This window comes from the organism of the source record quoted next, assembly GCF_019968955.1.
Source record: "MAG: Porospora cf. gigantea A chromosome Unknown PgA_NODE_118_length_37138_cov_328.23, whole genome shotgun sequence".
Taxonomy (NCBI): domain Eukaryota; phylum Apicomplexa; class Conoidasida; order Eugregarinorida; family Porosporidae; genus Porospora; species Porospora cf. gigantea A.
Window position 1 is genome coordinate 1 of NW_027151318.1, and position 18,259 is coordinate 18,259.

An 18,259-nucleotide genomic window follows, 5' to 3' on the forward strand; every position below is an offset into this window, starting at 1 on the left:
GCCACAGAGATCAGCGAGATCCTCGAACCTATGAACGGTCCGGAATTGGTCTGAGCAGATGCCATCTTGACTTGCAATTGTGTAATTTTATGCCGCTGCATGACTCGCCCCTCACCCGATAACAGTATGCTATAATTAGTGTCCAATGTTAGAGTGCGCAGATACAATTGTGACCAGCACAGCACCCATTTACCCAGCTCCGCCGTGTTGCAGAGTGCACAGGCGTGACGAATCCTACCACGATTGATGCACTGGCAGCACATTTGTAACTAACATGTTGAGGTGCAACGCAGGCTGCCCTCGCGATTCGTGTCGGCATTCACTCAGGGGAGCGATCTGGACGTCGCAGGCGCAATTGGGGCTATGATGTGCGCCGTCATGCCCGAAGGTGTGGATGTGGGTAATCTTGCACAGACATCGCTGACCGGGTTCGCGACTCCATTGCTGCCTCACTGAAGGATCACTCGCTGGAGGCGGCAGCAGATGTGGCGGTGTGGCTGGTGGCCTGCTGGGCCGCGAACGACCCAGAGGGTTTCGCGCAGCTAGAGAACGAGGTCTGGTTCGAGCCACTGGAAGCGGAGATGCGAGCTCTGGTTGGAAGGTGGCTCAGGCTTCCGGATACGGAAAAAGTGAGGCGTGGAGCAGTCTTCCACAGTCCGTAGCGAGACGCCTCTCGCTTGCGTACTCAACTTCAGACGACACCCGTCGGAAAAAGCAACGTGCGAATCTACAGGAGGAAAATGTGGGCGCTAGTGGTCGGTCTTGATGCAGTTGGCAGTGTGGTCCCAGCTGAACGACTTGAAGCGAGCGCATGATGAGCTGCAGAGAGTACGGGTGGAGGAGGTGTCGCTGCTAGAGGCTCAATGCGCCTCACAGGAAGAGAGGCTGGTGACGCTGACAGTTCACTATAATCGCCAGAGCAACGAGGAGGCCGAGGCATGCAGGGAGCTGAGAATCGCGACAGAAAAGGTGACGAAGCTGGCAGGTGAGGCCAATAAGGCGCGACAGGACTCCAAATCTCTGGAGGAGGCCCTGCTGCTTGTCACCGGGCAAACAAGTCGCGCTGCTGCGTTGGAGGCGGCGGAGCGGCAGGGCGTCGACCGTGAGGAGAGCCGTGTTAAGCTGGCCGAACTGGAGGAAGAGGTCGACAGACTACGCCATGCGCGCTCGGCCAAGGTGGCCCTCGAGACTGAACTACGACATATGTCCCTCAGGAACGCGAGTCTCACTAAGGAGCTGGAGGTAACGACTGCGCTTGCGCAGCAGCTGCAAACGGCAGGCCATGAACTCAAAGCGGCCAAAATGGAGATTGAGAGACTAGAGACGCATTGCTTCTCGTTGACAACGGAGTTGGCGTCGGAGAGAGAAGCCAGCGCGAGCAGACTGGACACGATTCTCGGCTTGAAAAGGAGTCTTACGTCGTTGCAAGTCGCGTCAACCTCTCCACGAAAAGATGTCCAGGTAGGCAACAGCATGGAAATGTCCATGGAGGTCGAACGTCTTGGGACTCTGGTTGTGCAGCTTCAGTCAACGGCCGCGGAAAAAGAAGCGAAGCTCATGGAACTATCCTTGTTGGTCAGGGTCGGAGAGGAACTCGCAAGTCGCAGCAAGCTGTTGGAAGTAAGTCTACAAGACGCCCAAGCCGAGCTCAGAATCCGCTCTGAAGAACTGGCTTGCGCTAAGTCAACAAGCAGCCAGATAGAGGAGGCACTGGCCCGTGTGACCGGAGCTGACGCCGATAAGCACACCCTGCTCGCCAAGCTAACAGACCGGAATGCGGCCCTTTGTGAGTCACTGGTGCAGGAGAAGGCGCGGTATGAACGGTGTTTGGCGGAACTAGAGGAGGTCAGGTCCGAAGCTGAAGGGGCGGCTCACGTTTTGGAGACTCGTGTCGAGGAGCTCACCTCCCAGGTGCAGGATATGGAAGAGCGGAGGGAGACTGAGAGGTCTCTCTGGGCACAGCAACAGGCCGATTGGACTCGGCAGCACACCGAGTCGACTCACGTCTCGGACGCAGACGTACAACGACTCCGTCGTGCCTGCGACGACCTCCGCGACCGGTTGGCAGACGCCGAGAAGCGATTGGCGGATCAGAGTGCAGAGGCACGGCGGTCGAGCCAAATGCGGATTCTAGACCTAGAGGGCCGGCTCGAAGCCTCGGAGACATACCTGGCCGCTGCTCGTTGCGAACTCGACAAGAACGCGGAGCAACGCCGTCGACTGCAGGCACAGCTGGCTCATACCGAGGCGAGGCGCCTCGCCCTCAGTGGGGAACTGGCCAACGCCTCTGCCGAGCTGCGCGGCCTGGTAGACTTAGCGCAGGCCGCCGCAGGCCACACTGCCAACGAAGAGGTCGTGGCCCTTCGAGAGTTGTGTGCGAACTTGCGCGAGTGTGCTGAGTCTGGCGGGGCTGCCGCCGACAACGACCTCGGAGTAGTCCGCAAGCAGCTGCTGCAGAAGGACTGGGCATTCTGTGAGGGTGAGTGATGGGTGGTGTTTAACCAGCTCTGTCGGATAAGCAAAGGCTGCTCGAGGAACTTCGTGAGCTGAAGGCATCTCACGCGGCACTAAAACTGAAAATCTGGGAAGCAGAGAAAACTGAAGTGCTGGGATCGGAAAATGTCTCCAAAAGAGCTGACTCTGCCTCTGGAACGGACTCCAAAGTCGGATCTGAACCCAGTGATTGCGACCCTGTCCAATCAACTCCAGTTGTCGAGAGCTCGTTAGCCCCATGCAGCCCTATCCAATCAACTCCAGTTGTCGAGAGCTCGTCGCCCTCATGCGCCGTAACACCCGTCCTGCTGAAAGAGAACGCCCCGACGACATCAAAACCACCCGTAAAGCGGAGGCGTGGCCCTCGCGCTGCCGACGACGCGGACGAGTGTAAGAATCAGTAGTGCGTGCGCTCAACGTTATACGCTAGAATCGGACTCTCATGTGCTTGAGCTGGAAGTGCTGGACACGCTCTCCTTGGGCGTACTTCTATTGGACGCGGTTCCGCTGGAGGCGTTTTGAGCGGACGCCCGCCGTTTCTTGACACCCCGACGCAGCACCCAACAGGCTCCGCCAACAGAAGCTGCGACGATGACCCCTCCAGCAGCCCACTGCTGAGGAGACTTCACGTATTTCCCCCCGCCGGAGGCGAAGGTGGAAGTGCTGGTGCATGCGGCAGTTGGGAATCCAGTGGTCGGTAAGCTAGTGGTCGGTAAGCTAGTGGTCGGTAAGCTAGTGGTCGGTAAGCTGACGCAGGTTATAGATGTCAGCGCCAATAGGAAAAGAAACCGCAGCATTTCGGAGGTATACCTTTATTTCATAACGGAGCCATCGCTCGGCAAGAAGTTCGCCGGTAGGGAAAATTCGAGTCTTCATTCTCAGAGTAGCGTGCGTTCAATGCGACAGCGCTGGCCGCCTGCTGGGAGATTCCTTTGTTTCGTCTTCAGCGTTCCACCAAGAGTGTTTCGGGTCGGAGCGTCCTTCTAGGTGAAATCCGGCAGCAGGTATTCTGGGGTCCAGGGGGATCGGGAGTAGGTAAGAAGTTGGACATGGAATCCGAAATACGCCTGGGGTTGGATGAATCCGATCACACACAACATTGTGGATAGGAAATCACCCGCTATCTGACCAGTGCACCTCATAAAATATGAGAAGTTATATTTTGCTGGTGCACAGCAGCTGTAGTTCGCAGTCCAGCGCTCCCGCCTGCTACGTGAGGTGCTGGTTTACAAGTTGTGTGCGACAAGGTATAAACAGCGCTCGAAGAGCCGTTCGTGAGCTCGAAGAGCCGTTCGTGAATGAGCTTGCCATCTGGGCAGCCAGGAGATTAAAACACTACAAGTGGGTGATCTCTTCCGCCTTCCGCAGCCGCTTGACACGTTTCTTCTCTTTCTTGTCAATTTTGCGCTTCACTCTCTGTCGCTCGACTGGGGCAGTCACCTCCTCCTTATCCCTTTTCCGAGTTCGCTTTTCCCTTTTCTTCTCAAGATCGGCTTGTCGGTCTGCTTCTTTTTGTTGGTAGTAAGCAAGTCGGGCATCCCGCTTAGCCTTGCAAAAACGCTTCTTCGCCATATTGCATAATTGTTGGCCTTCGATTATTCCTAGGTGCGCTCTCCGTTCGCAATGATGGTGTTCCTATTTGGATGGGTGTTCGTGGCCGTTGGTGGGCTTCGTGTTGAGTTATTGGGGGGCACTGGCGGTTCACTGGATTCGAACACTACTACCCAGCCTCCCCAGGGCAATGGCGGCTCCCTGGATTCGAACACTACTACCCAGCCCCCCCAGGGCAATGGCGGTTCTGTGGATTCGAACACTACTACCCAGCCTCCCCAGGGCACTGGCGGCTCCCTGGATTCGAACACTACTACCCAGCCTCCCCAGAGTACTGACGACTCAGAGTTTTCCTCGGCTCAACCAAGTGTAGCGACTCCTATCAAGGAAGGATCTTCTGAGGACACGTTCTGGAGTGACATTTGGAGTCATGTCCCTCAAAAGCCTAAAACGCTACATGAAAACGCTGCCGCCCAGAAGGTGAGTACCTGGAACCTGTCCATTCTCATATGGGGGTTTGCTGTTGCATCAGTGGTGATTGTCGGAGTGGCGCTCGCACTTTGGCGGTTTTTATGACGGAAAAACGACTGCCACGAACAACTCGAAAATTCACAGCTTCCGTTCGAACGTGAGACAGGCCGTCTGAGTCTGGATGGTCACCTTGCGCGCGTCCTTGCTCTCCAAGCCGCACTCAACCAGTAAAGACGGCAGTCGGCTTATGGTGATATCGTCAACTTCCGTCCTAGAGGCTAATTGCGCGTACCAGGTGAGTATTTGCTCTGATGGACGAGTCAACGCGCGGTTAGGCCTTTTCGGCTCAATTCGCGTGGGGGGCTTAAGGTGGCCCTCTCGCTTGAGGCGCAGCCCAGTCGACGACAAAGAAACGTCATGCACGGGCAGGGTCATACGAATGTTGAATTTTGCACAGCAACTCCGGATTAAGGCAGCATCCACGAGCTACACTTCTTCTTCGGGTCGCACTTGCAGCACCTGCACCAATCGACGTGCTTCCCGTCAGGTCCGATCCGAGAGGGCGCTCCTGGAGCTAGAGGAGACGTCATAATGTCGCGGGCTGGCTCTTGTTGCATTTTAGAAATATCCTAAAGCTCACAACAGTTTGGAGGGGTCCACCTTGCATTGACCCCACCGCTCCATCAGGGCGTGGCGCATGGACGAACGTAGGCCCAAATGATGGACGCCCACAACTGGTATGCCGCACTCCGCGTCTGTAAGGGTGCCAAATTTTCTCTTGGCAACTGCGGGAGTGAAGAAGTACAGTTGGTTCCACTTATACATGGGGGTTTTCCGCTGCATAGCGAGAATTCCCGTGTTGACGTCCTCATTGCTCAGCACATTGAAACCCGTTTTCTTGTGCACGAACTCCTTCACGGCGGCCATTGTTACGATGTACGAGGGGCCGGAAGCGTATGCCGGATACATTGTCCCCAGGGAATTTGGCCAGTTCGAGGGGGATTCGTGGTTCTTGTGTTTTGGGTTTCGCAGCAGTCCGCCACGCCAAAATATATTACCGATGATACCTGGTTCGCTCAATTTTCCCATACGATCAGCTGCCTTCAACCCGGCGACCATATTCGGTATGTGAAGCACCACATCGGAGTCGACCTTCACCACCGCCTTGACATGGCCGCAGTACTTGTCCGCGTACTGAAACAGTCCCAGCGTTTTCCATGCCAGTCGTCGATACGTGTCTTCGGAGTCCAGCACAACCAGGTCCTTGTGGGCCTTCGCTTCCGCCAGCACGCCAGGGAGATCCTGCTTGCTCGGCCGGCCGAGTACGAATGAGTACCCGACCGTGAGGCCGTTCTGCACGGCATACGCATTCCAGTGACCCCTCACGTCCTCCCGAGTTGCTTTGTCAGAAGCGGCGGTGATGATGAACATGGCGACCAGGGGACTTCCGTCAGAAGCACGATGCACGTGCTCCGTCTTGCAAACTTGAGCCTCCTCAACGAGGAATGATAGCGGTGGAGGTGGACTGACCGCCGGGCGTGCAGTGGGCACGCTAAAGTTGCGAGGCTCTGTTCGCCAGAACGCTGGGTTCACCCAGAAAGCGTTCTTCGTGCCCGTGTAACCGGATGTCGACGTAGCCGATGGACTGCTGGAAGCGCTGGATGTCGACGTAGCCGATGGACTGCTGGAAGCGCTGGATGTCGACGTAGCCGACGGACTGCTGGAAGCGCTGGATGTCGGTTTAGCCGATGGACTGCTGGAAGCGCTGGATGTTGACGTAGCCGATGGACTGCTGGAAGCGCTGGATATCGTCGACGTAGACGATGGAGCTCTGGAAGTGCCGGATGTCGACGTAGCCGATGGACTGCTGGAAGTGCTGGATATCGACGTAGACGTTTTTAGGACTTCTCGAGGTGTAGACTCAGTCGTGGTTGTGGAGTCTGCGGCTGTAGAGCTGGTTGAGGCGGTTGACGAGGTCGTGAACGTTGACACAGTTGACTCGGTAGAAGTAGCTGCGGCTCGTCCAGTCAGAGAGGGGGATGTGTCGAACAATAAATCGTCTGGTCTGGTCAAGGACGTGGTTGCTGAAGCGTTGCGTTGCGTCTGAAATATGTTTGCGACCATTTTGGCCTCGACCACGGATCCCCCGCCCAGCTGAGGCCTCAACCAAAACAGGTACATGGCGCAAAAGGCAAGTAGAAATAGCACCTGGTGAGGCCCAGTCATTTTAAGTCACTATTTTGCGACGTTAGTCGTTGGGTTCGGGATGCACTGTCATTTGGCACATTGGTTCACATTTTCCTTGGATATTCAATGACGCTGCCGCTAACGGAGTTCCTCAGGTACAGCAAGTCAGTCTTCCATGCCAAAGAGGTTAATGTCACTGTGAGTGTTCTCGAACCTCTCGCTAGTCTTCTCTGCGACAACAGCATCTCTGAGGAGAATCTAAGCCTGGAGCAGCGTGACGCCACCCGGCGTCTTAAGAAGGCTCGGGAGGTGTACGTCGCAGGGGATTTTACCTCCAACAAAATATCCAAACAACGTCTAAAGAACAGTAGCGACGTTCTAGTCAGCGTCTGCAGGTTCTTCCTGAAGCTGTCGGGTCTGCGTGCCACGCGTGGTGGACCTCACGCGTTCAAACACCAAGCCACCGTGGTGTGGGAACAGGAGACAATTACCATTTCCAAAGGGGAAGTACTGATCAGTCACGCACCCAAGCACCTGCTGGAGCGGTTGGGAGCTGTTACCCGCCTGGAGACTCTGTGCTGCGACTCCATTCAAGACGTGAAAGACACGGACCGGGACGCTGGACGCGCAGTGAACTCCCTTCGTAACTGGGCAGTCATCCAGGGCGCAGAACACGTGCGCGGGTTCCTGGAGGCGGTGCTCAGTTCGGCGTCGACTGCCACCCCGCTGGTGAACAGCGAGGTGCTGTCGGTGGTCTCCACGGCTCCCATACCCGGACTGCTTCTGCAGCAGATCCCTTGCAAACTGGTGGGCACCTTTGGGGGCTGAACCTAGAGCAGCTTCTCAGCGAAATTCACTCTGGGACCCTTTCGAATCCAGCCCTCTACGTTGGCAGATCTTCTTCACTGCGTGACCACACTAGCGGAGTGCATCAACGTGGACATCGAATTCTTCCAACAGGAGGAGGTCAACGCGCTGGAGCAGTTTCTGCCTGGTTGGGGAACCGAGGACCCCGAGCGAGCCGGGTCGCCGGCTGCAACTTTAGCCGGCCGGTTGGCGGTGCGGTCCAGGTTCGGAGGGGGCACAGGACCCATCAAAGTGCTGGAAGGCCGGCGACGACGAAGGGCGGCCACTGATTTACGAAGCAGCTTGCCAGTGGAAAAACAGAGCGCTCTGCGCTCTTTAGGTAAGAACCTCGTGCTGCTGGTTGGAGAGAGCCACCTGAGCAGCCACGTATGCCTTGACTGGTGCGATGCGCAGGCTCTGATGCAGGAACCTGCAGTCACTGGTGAGGGTGCTGTGAGCTGTCCATGCAGACGTGGTGGTCTTTTCATCACAAGAGACCACTGGAATATCCATGAAGCCGCAAACCATTGACAAACTCCGCACTCCGTTTTGGCTGCACGCGTCAGGCGTGACAGGTCGGGCATTGCCACCCGACATGAACCCCCTCTTCCGTCACTGGCTGCACTACAGGTCCGCAAGTCACGCGCGCAGATCGTCAGCTCCAGCGGCGACACACAACCCAACCTCCCCGGCTCGCGTGTCTCTCCCAGCGCGGAGAGGACTGCTGGAAGCGAGGTTCACGGCGCCGTTCAAGGAGGTGTCGGTGGACCGACCCAAGTTGCTGCCGGGCCTGCTTCTCGTGTTGGAAACGGAGGCGGTGGTCGTGGACACGCTTGCCACTGCAGCGACGGCGGTGGTCTACGGGCCTGCGACGCTGGCGTTGATCAGCTCTCTGGAGGCAGTCTACAGCCGATTCAGAAGGAGAAAGGCCCGGCTGGCGCAGAAGGCCAAAGCAAAAGCCATGCGAAAGCCTATAAAGCTACCTGTGGACGTTCCTATCTCGCGGTACCAGCAGGTCGTCTGGTTCCTCGTGCCAGACAGCGTACTTGGACACGAGTCGCAAGGGTCTCTTTTCGGTCCTCACTACGATGTAGAGCGCCTTCTAGGAAAGCTGGTGGAGTTCCTCCAGCTGCCGCGCAGACTTCTCAGTTGTCTGGACCTCCGAGGCATCTCCGAAAAACGACTGCGCACCGCTTGGCAGAACCAGCGGTGTGAGGCACAGGTAACGCTGCTTCTCCCTCACGAATGCACAGGCCTGTGTCCTGAGGAAAGACTGATGCAGGCGTCCATATCGGAGGTACAAGGCCACCCCACGAGCGATAGGCTGTCTTTTGGGAGTGCGCTCCGCACGGTAACAGGAGTTGGCAGCGACTGTGAGCCGCATGAGTTTTCTCAGGGAGGTACTCTAGAACGGTTACGCTTGAGTCTGACTCCGACGCGCCGACTGCGTATTAGCCCTCAGAGGCAAAGTCCAGGTCGCAGAGCGGTCCAGCCTCGTTCGCCGAAGATAAACAAGGCACGGTTGCAGATGTCACCGCAACGACTTACCCCGCCCCACCGCGGGTCGAGTCTCATGAGGATCAATAGGTCAAGAACCGAGTAGTAAACCCACAAAAGGAATGCGCAGGTCTATTGTTGTGTTTCAACGAGATGATTACTGTGGTGTCGGTGCCGTCTCCTATCTATTATGCTGGTTTCTTCAGTATGAGCGACCCCACGGAAAAATACCACCATTCACATGTCCGCTGCGCACTCAGCCTCGCTCTTCGCAACCGATATCCCCAAGAACGTGGAGGAGAGGGATCTGTACGAGGTCTTCAACGGTGTGTCATGTGTAGCCAGCGTGCGAGTCTGTCGTGACGCTCGCTCTCGGGAGTCCCTTGGCCACGCCTACATCAACTTCAATAACGTGGAGGACGCGGAGAAGGCCCTCACCGCGCTCAACTACACCGAGTTCAACGGCGTTTCCTGCAGGTTGATGTGGTGCCAGAGAGACCCCACCCACCGCCGTTCGGCTGAGAACAATCTGTTCATCAAGGGACTCAGCGCGGACATCGACCACAAGCAGCTGCACGAGGCCTTCAAGAGGTTTGGCACCATCCTGAGTTGCAAGGTGGCTAAGGACCGCAAGGGCGCTTCTCGCGGCTTCGGCTTCGTCCAGTTCAACGCTGCCGAGGCTGCGGATACCGCGATCGCTGAATTGGACGGGCAGTCACTGGATGGCCAAATCATCAACGTCGCCCACTTCAAATCGAAGCAAGAAAGGATCTCTCTTAGGGACGCGAAGTTCACGAATCTTTACGTAAAGGACTTTCCCCCGAACTGGGAGCTCTCTCAATTCCAGAAGGTCTTCGGCGAATTCGGCGAAGTCACCTCTCTGGCGCTTAAGGAGACCCACAACGGACTGAGATTCGCCTTTGTCAACTTCGCTGAGAACTCGCAAGCTAAGGCAGCAATCGCTGCTCTCCACGGCCAGGAGCAGGATGAAATGGTTATGTACGTGCAGCCCATGCAAAACAAGGCCGAGCGTCAGCGCGCTCTGCGGGAGGAGTTCAAGAAGGGCCAGACCGCCGAAGGCAGCAATCTGTACGTCAAGAACTTGAGTTCCGAGGTCTTCGACAGTGAGCTTCGAGCGATGTTCGAGCCGTTTGGCGACGTCGAGTCCGCAAAGGTAATGATGAACGGAGAGCAGAGCCGCTGCTTCGGCTTCGTGTGCTTCCGAGAGCCGCGGCACGCCCAGGAGGCCGCCGCCCACATGAACAAGGCTATCATCAACGACAGACCTCTCTACGTGACCCTCGCCGAGCGCAAGGACCAGCGACTCGCTCGTCTTCGTACTCGTTTCCGCCCTGCCCCCGGCTACGGGGCGCCTATGCCCGTCACGGGCGTCGTACCTGCAGGCTATATGTGGCCTATGCAGTATCCCCACATGCCCGCGCAGCCGGCTGTGGCTCCCCATGTGCAGTACGATGCACCTGCTGTGGACGTGCAGCAAGTACGCCTGCAGCTGTCTCGAACACCCGCATGTGAACATAAGCAGATCATCGGTGAGGCCATGTACTCTGTGGTCTCCAAACTGGAGCCCGAACTATGCGGCAAGATCACAGGAATGCTGTTGGAGATGACATTTGAAGAACTGGACCAGCTCATGAGCTCTAAGAGCCGCTTCCTGGCGAAAGTAACCGAGGCCAAGCGTGTTTTGATGCGCTCGCGCACCGTCGTTTCCTCGTAGTCGTTATGTTTTTATCAATTCGCCAAACGCCACTAGATTCGTGATCTGTGCCGATGACATTTCGAATTTACCTGACCGAGAACGAGCCCATGCCACACACCAGGGCACAGTCTTTTTGGACATTACCCGCTTGACCCCTGCTGCCACAGCCGGCGCCAATGACGAGCCGTCGAAGTCCACGACTACGCACCTTTTGCCAGATTCTGTCGCAGCGAGAACGAAGTCTACCGCCTTACACATTGTGTCGGGGTCTAAGACCCACTCACTCGCCTTGGCAGCGGCGGGGTAGTTGGAAGGCGGCAGGTGCATGCACACTACCGGCGTCCCTGAGAGGAGAGCCAAGTCGTGCTCGACGTTCGGAATCCCCTTCGGAGAACAATCAAGAACAGCCGTAATCCTTAGTCGCGCGAGCAAATTCATGTTGGACCCGTCGATAAGGTCTCCGACCCACAAGGCTCCCCCAATCGCCTCCACTGGATATTTCATCGCGGCTTGATTGGCCTTGGTGTTTTCATGGTCCATGTCGCTGGATACATGTAAGAACGGGTATAACGCCATGAATTGCTCTGGAGGCACGCTCAGGCGACCGATTGGCCTTTGACTGGCAGGGTACAGCCTGGCGATAGAGTCGAGATCGGACGGCGACGGGTCCGTGGAGAGCACCACCACGCTGGAGCGCACTGTGGCATCTGGGGTATGCAAGTTCCGCAGACAGACTGCGTGTCTTAAGTGGCACTTCTGAAAGTCGGTGGGGCTTCTTAAGTCCACGACCACGGGGTGCTGTGGCGGGAACTGCAGGAGGTTGAACAGCTTACTAGGAGAGACTGTGATCATTCAATGCTTAAACAGGGATAAATGCTGCTTAGTGCGAGTTTACATTGACGACGCCTAGGTCGTGATTTCTTCAGAGTACGGAAGTGTTGTCTTGGCCCCCAGCACAGATCTCTGCGCATCAGGCAGCGTTTGCGATTTCGATGTGAGGAATCCGTCGGAATGAATGTCATAGGGGTATAGCATAGCGTGTCCATACGGCAGGAAATCAGGTTCGGAGGTGTCGATGTAAGCCTCCCAGTTAGCTTCCGCAAGTCGTCGTGTGAGATCGCTGCAGAGCGACGCTCCCGGGTCGTCGAACTCGGGGTGGTATGCTCCGAAGTGCTCCTCGAACAGCGCTACGCGGAAGGCCGACACCTCGCCCTTAGGGAGAACGACGTTGAACCCCCGCAGCACGCTGGTGTCGCGCTCTGTGGACCCAACACCTGGGAGGCTACTCAACGTACTGGCTGGGTGCCAGCGCTCGCGCTTGATACGTTTCTTCATCGCCTGCAGCCGATCTCGAATGACACCCTTCTTCTTGTGGACGGGGACATCCTCCAGACCCACCACCTGCGACGCTCGGCGGTCTTCCGGGCGTGGCCAGCCCCCAGGCAGCCGACTCACCAACTCGCAGCGATGACTCTCCTGCCAGGCGCCCACAGCGATCTCGGAGTCCCGGTGTCCGTTCAAGGATCGCTCATTTATATTGGCCGAACCCAGCAGCAGGTATTCATCGTCCACAATCATCAGCTTCGAGTGACAGTAAATGATGTGACGGCGGAACCTGCTCTGGAGAGGGGTGTTGCGGGGCACAACTTGGGGGCCTCCCGTGGACAGAGGTTCCTTGGTTCCGAGGAAAAACAGCTGGAAATAGTCCGTAGGCAGCGGCCGTGGCTCATGGGGGTCAAGATACTGCGCGTCAAGAGCGCTGGCGATCCGTTGGTATATCATTGCGACCGTCATCCGCTGCCAGAAAAGAATTTCCTGAATCGTGCTATCGTCAGGATGCCCTTCTGAATGCAGCGGAAGCACCACGTACACAGTGAACTCCATACGTTGTCTGATCTTTTCCACGATCTTGGAAGCAATTGTCCACGGGACGCTATTTCGGCACCTCACTCGCCGGAGAGCAGTGTCTCCCCACCACTGCGAGCTGCCGATGAAGTATTGGTTCTCGATGTAGATGAAGCGCTTAGCGCGCCCTATCTGGTAGATGTAGTCCCAGTGGATATCTCGTTGCACCGCCCCCCGTAGATTCGAGAACGAGCTCAGAAAGTCCTCGTTGACGAATGTTGCGCTGGCTGCATCTATGGAGCGGAAAACTTGCATGTGCCACCGGTCGTCCTCCTGCAACGTCTCCGTCGATTCCTGCAGGTCCAGCGAGTGAGCCGGCGCTACGTCATCGACAGGTGACAGAGTGTCGAGGGCACGCGCTTCCAGAGAAGTCACCTGCGACGGGTCATCCATCTCCTCCGGAAGCAGCCTAGGAATGCCGTGCTTCTGCCATGGGCGGCGCAAGTGGGCGGTTTTCGTCCTGGCTGTATCAAGAGACAGTACAGGCTCTTTGCTGACGTTTCGCCGTCCTCCAATCTTGGCCGCCCAGCCCACGAAGCGGTTCCGTTTCGTTCTGTACAAGTCGAAGTCTGCCTTGGGCATGACTAAAGCCCCCTCGATCAGGAGGTGGCGGATGAGGCCTGTGGTATGGTAGTTCAAGCTAGGAGACTGCTTCTCCACGCGTTCGAGGACGTTCTGCAGCACATCAAAAGCGGCCTGTCCGCCAATCTGGCAATGTATGTCATGCCATGGTTGTCTGGGGCCTAGTCGTCTGCTGGTCGCTGTGCACATGTTGTAGAACGTGCGTTTATGCGACCAGAAATGCCCAAAGAGTTCATGGTCGGGGGTGTCATACCGACCCACCGTCAAGTCAATTCCGCCCAGGAAGCATGCTAGACCCCTAGGAGCGCTGTCCAACGACACATGACTGTAGTGGTTCCGTTCCCGAAACGCATCGATGGCCCTTGCCAACTTCCTATGCAGCCGCGTTGGGGGCGCCGTGGCCGCACTATCAGAGGTAGAGTCGTGCCGAGACTCGTGAATCGCGCTCAGCGACGAGAGACGAGGCATAGCGACGTCGGAGTCGAGCCTGCCACTCGTCTTCCAACGCCGCTCAGGGACGCTCAAGGAGGCCGGCGAAAGCGAGGTCTCCTCCAGAGTAGTCAGCGACAGTCCAGGACCCACGCCGTGCTGGGGAACGGCTTTTTCGCAGCGCAAGTCTTCGTTGCCGGCAGATCCGGAGACCAGGGCCTCCTCCTCGGAGAAGACGGCTAGCTTCTTAATGCCTCGCAGAAACTGCTTCACGTTGTATGAGATCGATTTCCGACGTTTGTAGCTCGCGATCTTGGGGACTTCATCGGCCATAGGCGCTACTGGTCCCGGCAGCCCGTGGATTTCCGCATCTACGCATACTATCTTCTGGTGGTGAGTGTACGTCACCTTGGCAAATATATTGGATAGCGACCCTCGGAAACCAGACTTGGTGGTGTACCGATAGAGCAGCTTGCATTTGACACCCGTGTTTCGAAAGAAGCGACGGGTCTCCTCGTCTGCAGTCCCCATAAGTCCCTCCTTCCGCATCTTCGTTGAGGAGGGGTCGTTCCAGATCAGAAGCACCACAGTAACGCCTTCCGCCGCCTTCCTCTTGAGGAGCTCCCCCAGTAGTTCAACCTGGTCCCAGTAGGCCTCGCAAAGGTCAGCCGTGTCCTTCCGCTGGCGCTTGGACCTGCCGCAGTCGCAGCCCTGCGCCACGTTAGAAGTTGTAGGTCTTCCAGCGGGCGCATGGACGTGTGGAGACCGGTTCCGCCGACCCAGGCGAACGTGAATGTTGATCGACCAGCCGGCTATAAGAATGAAGTACTTCGCGTCATTCAAAACGTCGTAGAGGTCCTCCCAGTAGCTGCTTCCGCTGTGTGTCGAGTCTCCAACACGCCGATCTGCGTCGTGGTAAAGTCGCATGCCATTGGCCTCCCGAGGTGGGAAGTAACCAGTGGGCAACACTGGACTGTCGGGAACGAAAAAAAGCTCCGAACCGGCATCGTGTGTTTCGAGGTCACTCGGGCTCGCAACCCAGTCGCCCTGGCCGAGGTTAACCTCATTATGCAGTCGGCGAGGGATGGATCCCGAAAACGGCACGAATTTGAACGCCAGCTTCATGACGCCCACGGCCGTCTGAGTGGCCTGTGTCATGAACTTTTGCAGCTCACGTGATGGATCACCTGGCGCCGAATCACCTCGGATTTGAACGACGCCCCTAGGACGTCCTTAATGCTGAGCCGGACATACCCCAGTGGACGCGATCCCTTGGCACTACGCCGGTAGTGCCGATCCCAGACGCCCAGAATGATGGTAGGGCCGCCTGGGAGGTCCACGGCGTTCGGGTTGAGCCGTTCAGGACGATGCCCTTGGCCCACGCTCCGCCATGTGGCTTCCTCCAAAACTCCAGGCAGGTCAGGGACCTCAAAGTCGATGATCGTAGAGCAATCGTGGTTGAATACGGGGTTGTTGGTGTTCCTCTTGTTGGGAGTGACGGTGAGCCGCCACATTCGCCGACTATCAGCGAATACGTCCACCGTGACGAAAGGATCCAGGAAGTGCTCTGGTGACATATTCACCTCGTAGCTCACCTTTGACGCGTATCATTGACAAATCGCAGCGGGCGAACTTACAACACACTTTGGAGACTTTGTCCAGACGCGACCGCCTACGGACAGAGCGAAGGTCTGTAATGCTGATCACCCGCAGGTACAGCAGACCTAGCTGAATCACTCACAGCGCCCGCACTCACCACCCAGAACCGGGGCTCGTGTGAATAGTCTACAAGAGTGACTCCTTCGAGGACTTGAGGGAATTTCGGCTGCTTACCAATTTTTTTCGTCTCGTGTTGACCAATTATCTTTGGCATTGCGTCGATCTGGGGAGTGGTAAGTGACCTCGTAGGCGCCCTTCCGGCCTGGGGCAGGGTCCAGTAGTCTCCTCGTCTAATTCTCCGACAGCCCTGGACTCACTCATGCTCGGACCTCGACCGAAACCTTCGTAGCACTCGCAAGTATGCAGGCATGTCTGTAATGCGCACCTGCAACCCTCACTGGTGATCCGCATGACCGGAGGCATGTCGAGCGGCTCCGAAAAAGCCATCGGTGAAGACGATGAGGACGAGGAGGAGCGTGTTAGCGAGCCTGAGACACCTGGGGGTGAGGACTGTCCTGAGAAGATCGCAAAGAGGTCTGGTGGGCTTGGGAGAGAGTCGCTGGCCCAACTGCCGTAGTCGTCGCCCGTAGGCGACGGGGCGCGGTCATCACAGCACCACATGCCAGAATGCGAAAAGTCCGGCAAAATTTGCTGCACAAAAATTGCGGACACATCAGAAAGTGATTCGCAAATCTGAAGATGAACCTTGTGAGAACTGACATCTATGAGTGGGTTGACTGAGGTGGTGAAGAGCGTCTGATGAAAAGGATAACGTGTGTGTAAAACCCCAATTCATTCGTTGACATGTGAGCATAAATATTAGTATTTGTGAAAAAGACCACAAATTCGCAATGCAAGACGTTCATCGGGTGTTTAATTTCGCGGCTGGGCCCTGCGCCTTACCATTCGAAGTCCTTCAGGAGGCACAGCAAGAGCTGTTGAATTACAAAGGGTCAGCAATCTTTTTTTTTCCTATGATGGTTTGACAGATCTGGCATGAGTGTTATGGAGATGAGTCATCGGTCCAAGACTTACGATCAGATTCACAACCAATGCATCCAGGACCTTAGAAACCTCCTGCAGGTACCATCGACCTATGACGTCCTGCTTATGCAGGGTGGTGGTACGGCGCAGTTTGCTGCCGTGCCACTTAACCTGGTAAGCGGGCCCCAGATGAAAGCGGGGTATGTAGTGACAGGCACATGGTCGGGAAAGGCTGCCACTGAGGCCGCGAAGTTCGCTGAGGTGGTGGAGGTTTACTCCGACAAAAAGTGCAAGTCCCTTCCCACCTCGGTGCAGGGGCCGGAAGACCTAAGCTACCTTTATTACTGCGCCAACGAGACTATTTCGGGGTTGGAGTTTTCCGACGCGCCAGTATACTCCTCCAATGTGGATGTCGTGGCCGATATGAGTTCTAACTTCTGTACGAGACCCGTTAACGTAGGAAAACATGGAGTGATATTTGGTGGGTAGCCCTGGGAGGCGCCACGCAGCCGGCGTCCAGAAGAACGTGGGTCCCGCTGGCCTTGGTGTTGTTATCGCAAGGCATGATCTTGTGGAGAAGTCCAAGCGCAAAGCCGTTCCTGCGGTGCTCGATTGGAAGGCGTTTAAGGACACCGACAGCCTCTATCACACACCACCGTGCTGGTCGATCTACGTCACTGGTCTGGTCTTGCAGTATCTCAAGAAGACTGGTGGGCTCTCGTACTGGTCCGAGCGCAGTGCGTTGAAGTCCCAGATGCTCTACGACATCATCGACTCCAGCCACGGGTTTTACAAGTGTTCCGTGGCAAAAGGCTCCCGGTCTAGGTGCAATGTGTCATTCACCTGCGAATCGCCTCAGTTGGACACGATGTTTGTGCAGCAGGCGATATCCGCGAAGCGGTTCGAGAATCTGAAGGGGCACCGATCTGTTGGCGGCGTCCGCGCGTCCGTTTACAACGGGATGCCCATGGAGGGCGTCGAAGCGTTGGCAGAGTTTATGATGGAGTTCATGCAGATGCACGACAACGAAAACAGGGACTAGTTGTTGTGTTCATTGGCTTCGTCTGAAACAAGGCCTAAGCATATTTTAGTCAGGGTAGTATTGACTTCGTCGAGAGCCTCCACCACTTCGTGGTGTCCAGGGTGCAAACGTAGAGCCTCCTCGAAGCACTGCTGAGACATAAATAGCACCTCGAGCTGATGCAACCCCGTGCAGGCTGGATTCCGGTAGGCAATGGCTTCGTTGATCTTTCCCAGACGGTACCACAGCTTCACAGCTTTGACGTTTACCGCTAGAGCTTCCTCGCATGATCGACGCGCTTCGAGGAGCACCTCAGACTTAAACCCAAACCTACCCATGTTGCTCAGCGGTTGCATTATCGGCTCCTCGAGAGCGTTTAATCCATGACCATCCGCGAGCTTCATCAGAGCGAAGATGCGGTTAGCCACGCAGGCCTGCACGAGCTCTGACTCCGCAGGTGTGTTCGGGTTGAAGTTCTCAATCAGGTGATCGTAATTCAGGATGGCCCCCGCAAAATCCAAGTGCTGGAAGCAGTCGTTCCCGACATCCTTCCATTGAGTTGCCTGTTGAACGCTAACGTCGCCCATGAAATTTCTGATATTGGTGCACAGAGCATCTGGGTTTCACTGAACAGAGCATCTCAGCTCTAGCCGTTATTGTATTGTTCGTGATCCCTGGTAGTACCCTAAGTAGGTACTACCACATCCGAGCAGAACAGGAGAGATCGAGAGGACGGTGATGGCACGGTCCTGGAGGCCGTGAATAGCCGCCTTGCCAGGGTGGCTGCGACAGTACTTTATTAGGGGTAGAGCATAAACTCCGAGTTGGAGCACGACCAGACTAATTAGCAGGGTCAATGCTGCTCGGCTATCGGGTAGGTAGGTAGGGAGATTAGACATAGGATAGAAAGACTCAAG

The 18,259-nt window shown here is 56.4% G+C and overlaps 11 protein-coding genes across 17 annotated transcripts; 5 read left to right on the forward strand and 6 right to left on the reverse strand.

Annotated features, from left to right (window-relative positions):
- Window positions 1-145: 145 nt before the first annotated feature.
- On the forward strand, window positions 146-2,897 carry KVP18_002009 (uncharacterized protein; the record flags this gene model as incomplete). 2 transcript variants are annotated; one of them, XM_067952590.1, is made up of 7 exons in its annotated part: window positions 146-169; window positions 198-265; window positions 294-388; window positions 415-629; window positions 656-742; window positions 772-2,479; window positions 2,506-2,897. In XM_067952590.1, 7 exons carry the CDS (start codon window positions 146-148, stop codon window positions 2,895-2,897), a joined length of 2,589 nt encoding a protein of 862 aa, XP_067813500.1. The 2 variants fall into 2 exon arrangements, with proteins under 2 accessions (XP_067813500.1, XP_067813501.1); XM_067952591.1 differs by lacking the exons at window positions 146-169; window positions 198-265; window positions 294-388; ... (1 more) ...; window positions 656-742; window positions 2,506-2,897 and having other exon boundaries at window positions 766-2,487.
- Window positions 2,898-3,828: 931 nt separating this feature from the next.
- On the reverse strand, window positions 3,829-4,065 carry KVP18_002023 (uncharacterized protein; the record flags this gene model as incomplete). The annotated part of the gene is made up of 1 exon (XM_067952611.1): window positions 3,829-4,065. The coding sequence occupies one exon, from the start codon at window positions 4,063-4,065 to the stop codon at window positions 3,829-3,831; it is 237 nt and encodes a 78-aa protein (XP_067813521.1).
- Window positions 4,066-4,116: 51 nt separating this feature from the next.
- On the forward strand, window positions 4,117-4,620 carry KVP18_002020 (uncharacterized protein; the record flags this gene model as incomplete). Its single annotated transcript, XM_067952608.1, has 1 exon — window positions 4,117-4,620. One exon carries the CDS (start codon window positions 4,117-4,119, stop codon window positions 4,618-4,620), a length of 504 nt encoding a protein of 167 aa, XP_067813518.1.
- A 33-nt stretch (window positions 4,621-4,653) lies between these two features.
- On the reverse strand, window positions 4,654-4,950 carry KVP18_002010 (uncharacterized protein; the record flags this gene model as incomplete). Its single annotated transcript, XM_067952592.1, has 1 exon — window positions 4,654-4,950. The coding sequence occupies one exon, from the start codon at window positions 4,948-4,950 to the stop codon at window positions 4,654-4,656; it is 297 nt and encodes a 98-aa protein (XP_067813502.1).
- A 201-nt stretch (window positions 4,951-5,151) lies between these two features.
- KVP18_002017 (uncharacterized protein) lies at window positions 5,152-5,946 on the reverse strand (the record flags this gene model as incomplete). Its single annotated transcript, XM_067952604.1, has 1 exon — window positions 5,152-5,946. One exon carries the CDS (start codon window positions 5,944-5,946, stop codon window positions 5,152-5,154), a length of 795 nt encoding a protein of 264 aa, XP_067813514.1.
- Window positions 5,947-6,828: 882 nt separating this feature from the next.
- Window positions 6,829-9,151, forward strand: KVP18_002014 (uncharacterized protein; the record flags this gene model as incomplete). 3 transcript variants are annotated; one of them, XM_067952598.1, is made up of 4 exons in its annotated part: window positions 6,829-7,509; window positions 7,537-7,990; window positions 8,019-8,921; window positions 8,945-9,003. In XM_067952598.1, the coding sequence occupies 4 exons, from the start codon at window positions 6,829-6,831 to the stop codon at window positions 9,001-9,003; spliced, it is 2,097 nt and encodes a 698-aa protein (XP_067813508.1). The 3 variants fall into 3 exon arrangements, with proteins under 3 accessions (XP_067813508.1, XP_067813509.1, XP_067813507.1); XM_067952599.1 differs by lacking the exons at window positions 7,537-7,990; window positions 8,019-8,921; window positions 8,945-9,003 and having other exon boundaries at window positions 6,829-7,530; XM_067952597.1 differs by lacking the exons at window positions 6,829-7,509; window positions 7,537-7,990 and having other exon boundaries at window positions 8,060-9,151.
- Window positions 9,152-9,286: 135 nt separating this feature from the next.
- On the forward strand, window positions 9,287-10,780 carry KVP18_002018 (uncharacterized protein; the record flags this gene model as incomplete). Its single annotated transcript, XM_067952605.1, has 1 exon — window positions 9,287-10,780. The coding sequence occupies one exon, from the start codon at window positions 9,287-9,289 to the stop codon at window positions 10,778-10,780; it is 1,494 nt and encodes a 497-aa protein (XP_067813515.1).
- A 3-nt stretch (window positions 10,781-10,783) lies between these two features.
- On the reverse strand, window positions 10,784-11,614 carry KVP18_002012 (uncharacterized protein; the record flags this gene model as incomplete). The annotated part of the gene is made up of 1 exon (XM_067952595.1): window positions 10,784-11,614. The coding sequence occupies one exon, from the start codon at window positions 11,612-11,614 to the stop codon at window positions 10,784-10,786; it is 831 nt and encodes a 276-aa protein (XP_067813505.1).
- Window positions 11,615-11,668: 54 nt separating this feature from the next.
- KVP18_002015 (uncharacterized protein) lies at window positions 11,669-15,707 on the reverse strand (the record flags this gene model as incomplete). 3 transcript variants are annotated; one of them, XM_067952601.1, is made up of 5 exons in its annotated part: window positions 11,669-14,827; window positions 14,854-15,245; window positions 15,274-15,406; window positions 15,435-15,627; window positions 15,655-15,707. In XM_067952601.1, the coding sequence occupies 5 exons, from the start codon at window positions 15,705-15,707 to the stop codon at window positions 11,669-11,671; spliced, it is 3,930 nt and encodes a 1,309-aa protein (XP_067813511.1). The 3 variants fall into 3 exon arrangements, with proteins under 3 accessions (XP_067813511.1, XP_067813512.1, XP_067813510.1); XM_067952602.1 differs by lacking the exons at window positions 14,854-15,245; window positions 15,274-15,406; window positions 15,435-15,627; window positions 15,655-15,707 and having other exon boundaries at window positions 11,669-14,803; XM_067952600.1 differs by lacking the exons at window positions 11,669-14,827; window positions 15,274-15,406; window positions 15,435-15,627; window positions 15,655-15,707 and having other exon boundaries at window positions 14,833-15,255.
- A 626-nt stretch (window positions 15,708-16,333) lies between these two features.
- Window positions 16,334-17,363, forward strand: KVP18_002011 (uncharacterized protein; the record flags this gene model as incomplete). Of its 2 annotated transcripts, XM_067952593.1 has the most annotated exons (2): window positions 16,334-16,802; window positions 16,831-17,363. In XM_067952593.1, 2 exons carry the CDS (start codon window positions 16,334-16,336, stop codon window positions 17,361-17,363), a joined length of 1,002 nt encoding a protein of 333 aa, XP_067813503.1. The 2 variants fall into 2 exon arrangements, with proteins under 2 accessions (XP_067813503.1, XP_067813504.1); XM_067952594.1 differs by lacking the exon at window positions 16,831-17,363 and having other exon boundaries at window positions 16,334-16,810.
- Window positions 17,360-17,929, reverse strand: KVP18_002013 (uncharacterized protein; the record flags this gene model as incomplete). Its single annotated transcript, XM_067952596.1, has 1 exon — window positions 17,360-17,929. The coding sequence occupies one exon, from the start codon at window positions 17,927-17,929 to the stop codon at window positions 17,360-17,362; it is 570 nt and encodes a 189-aa protein (XP_067813506.1).
- Window positions 17,930-18,259: the final 330 nt, after the last annotated feature.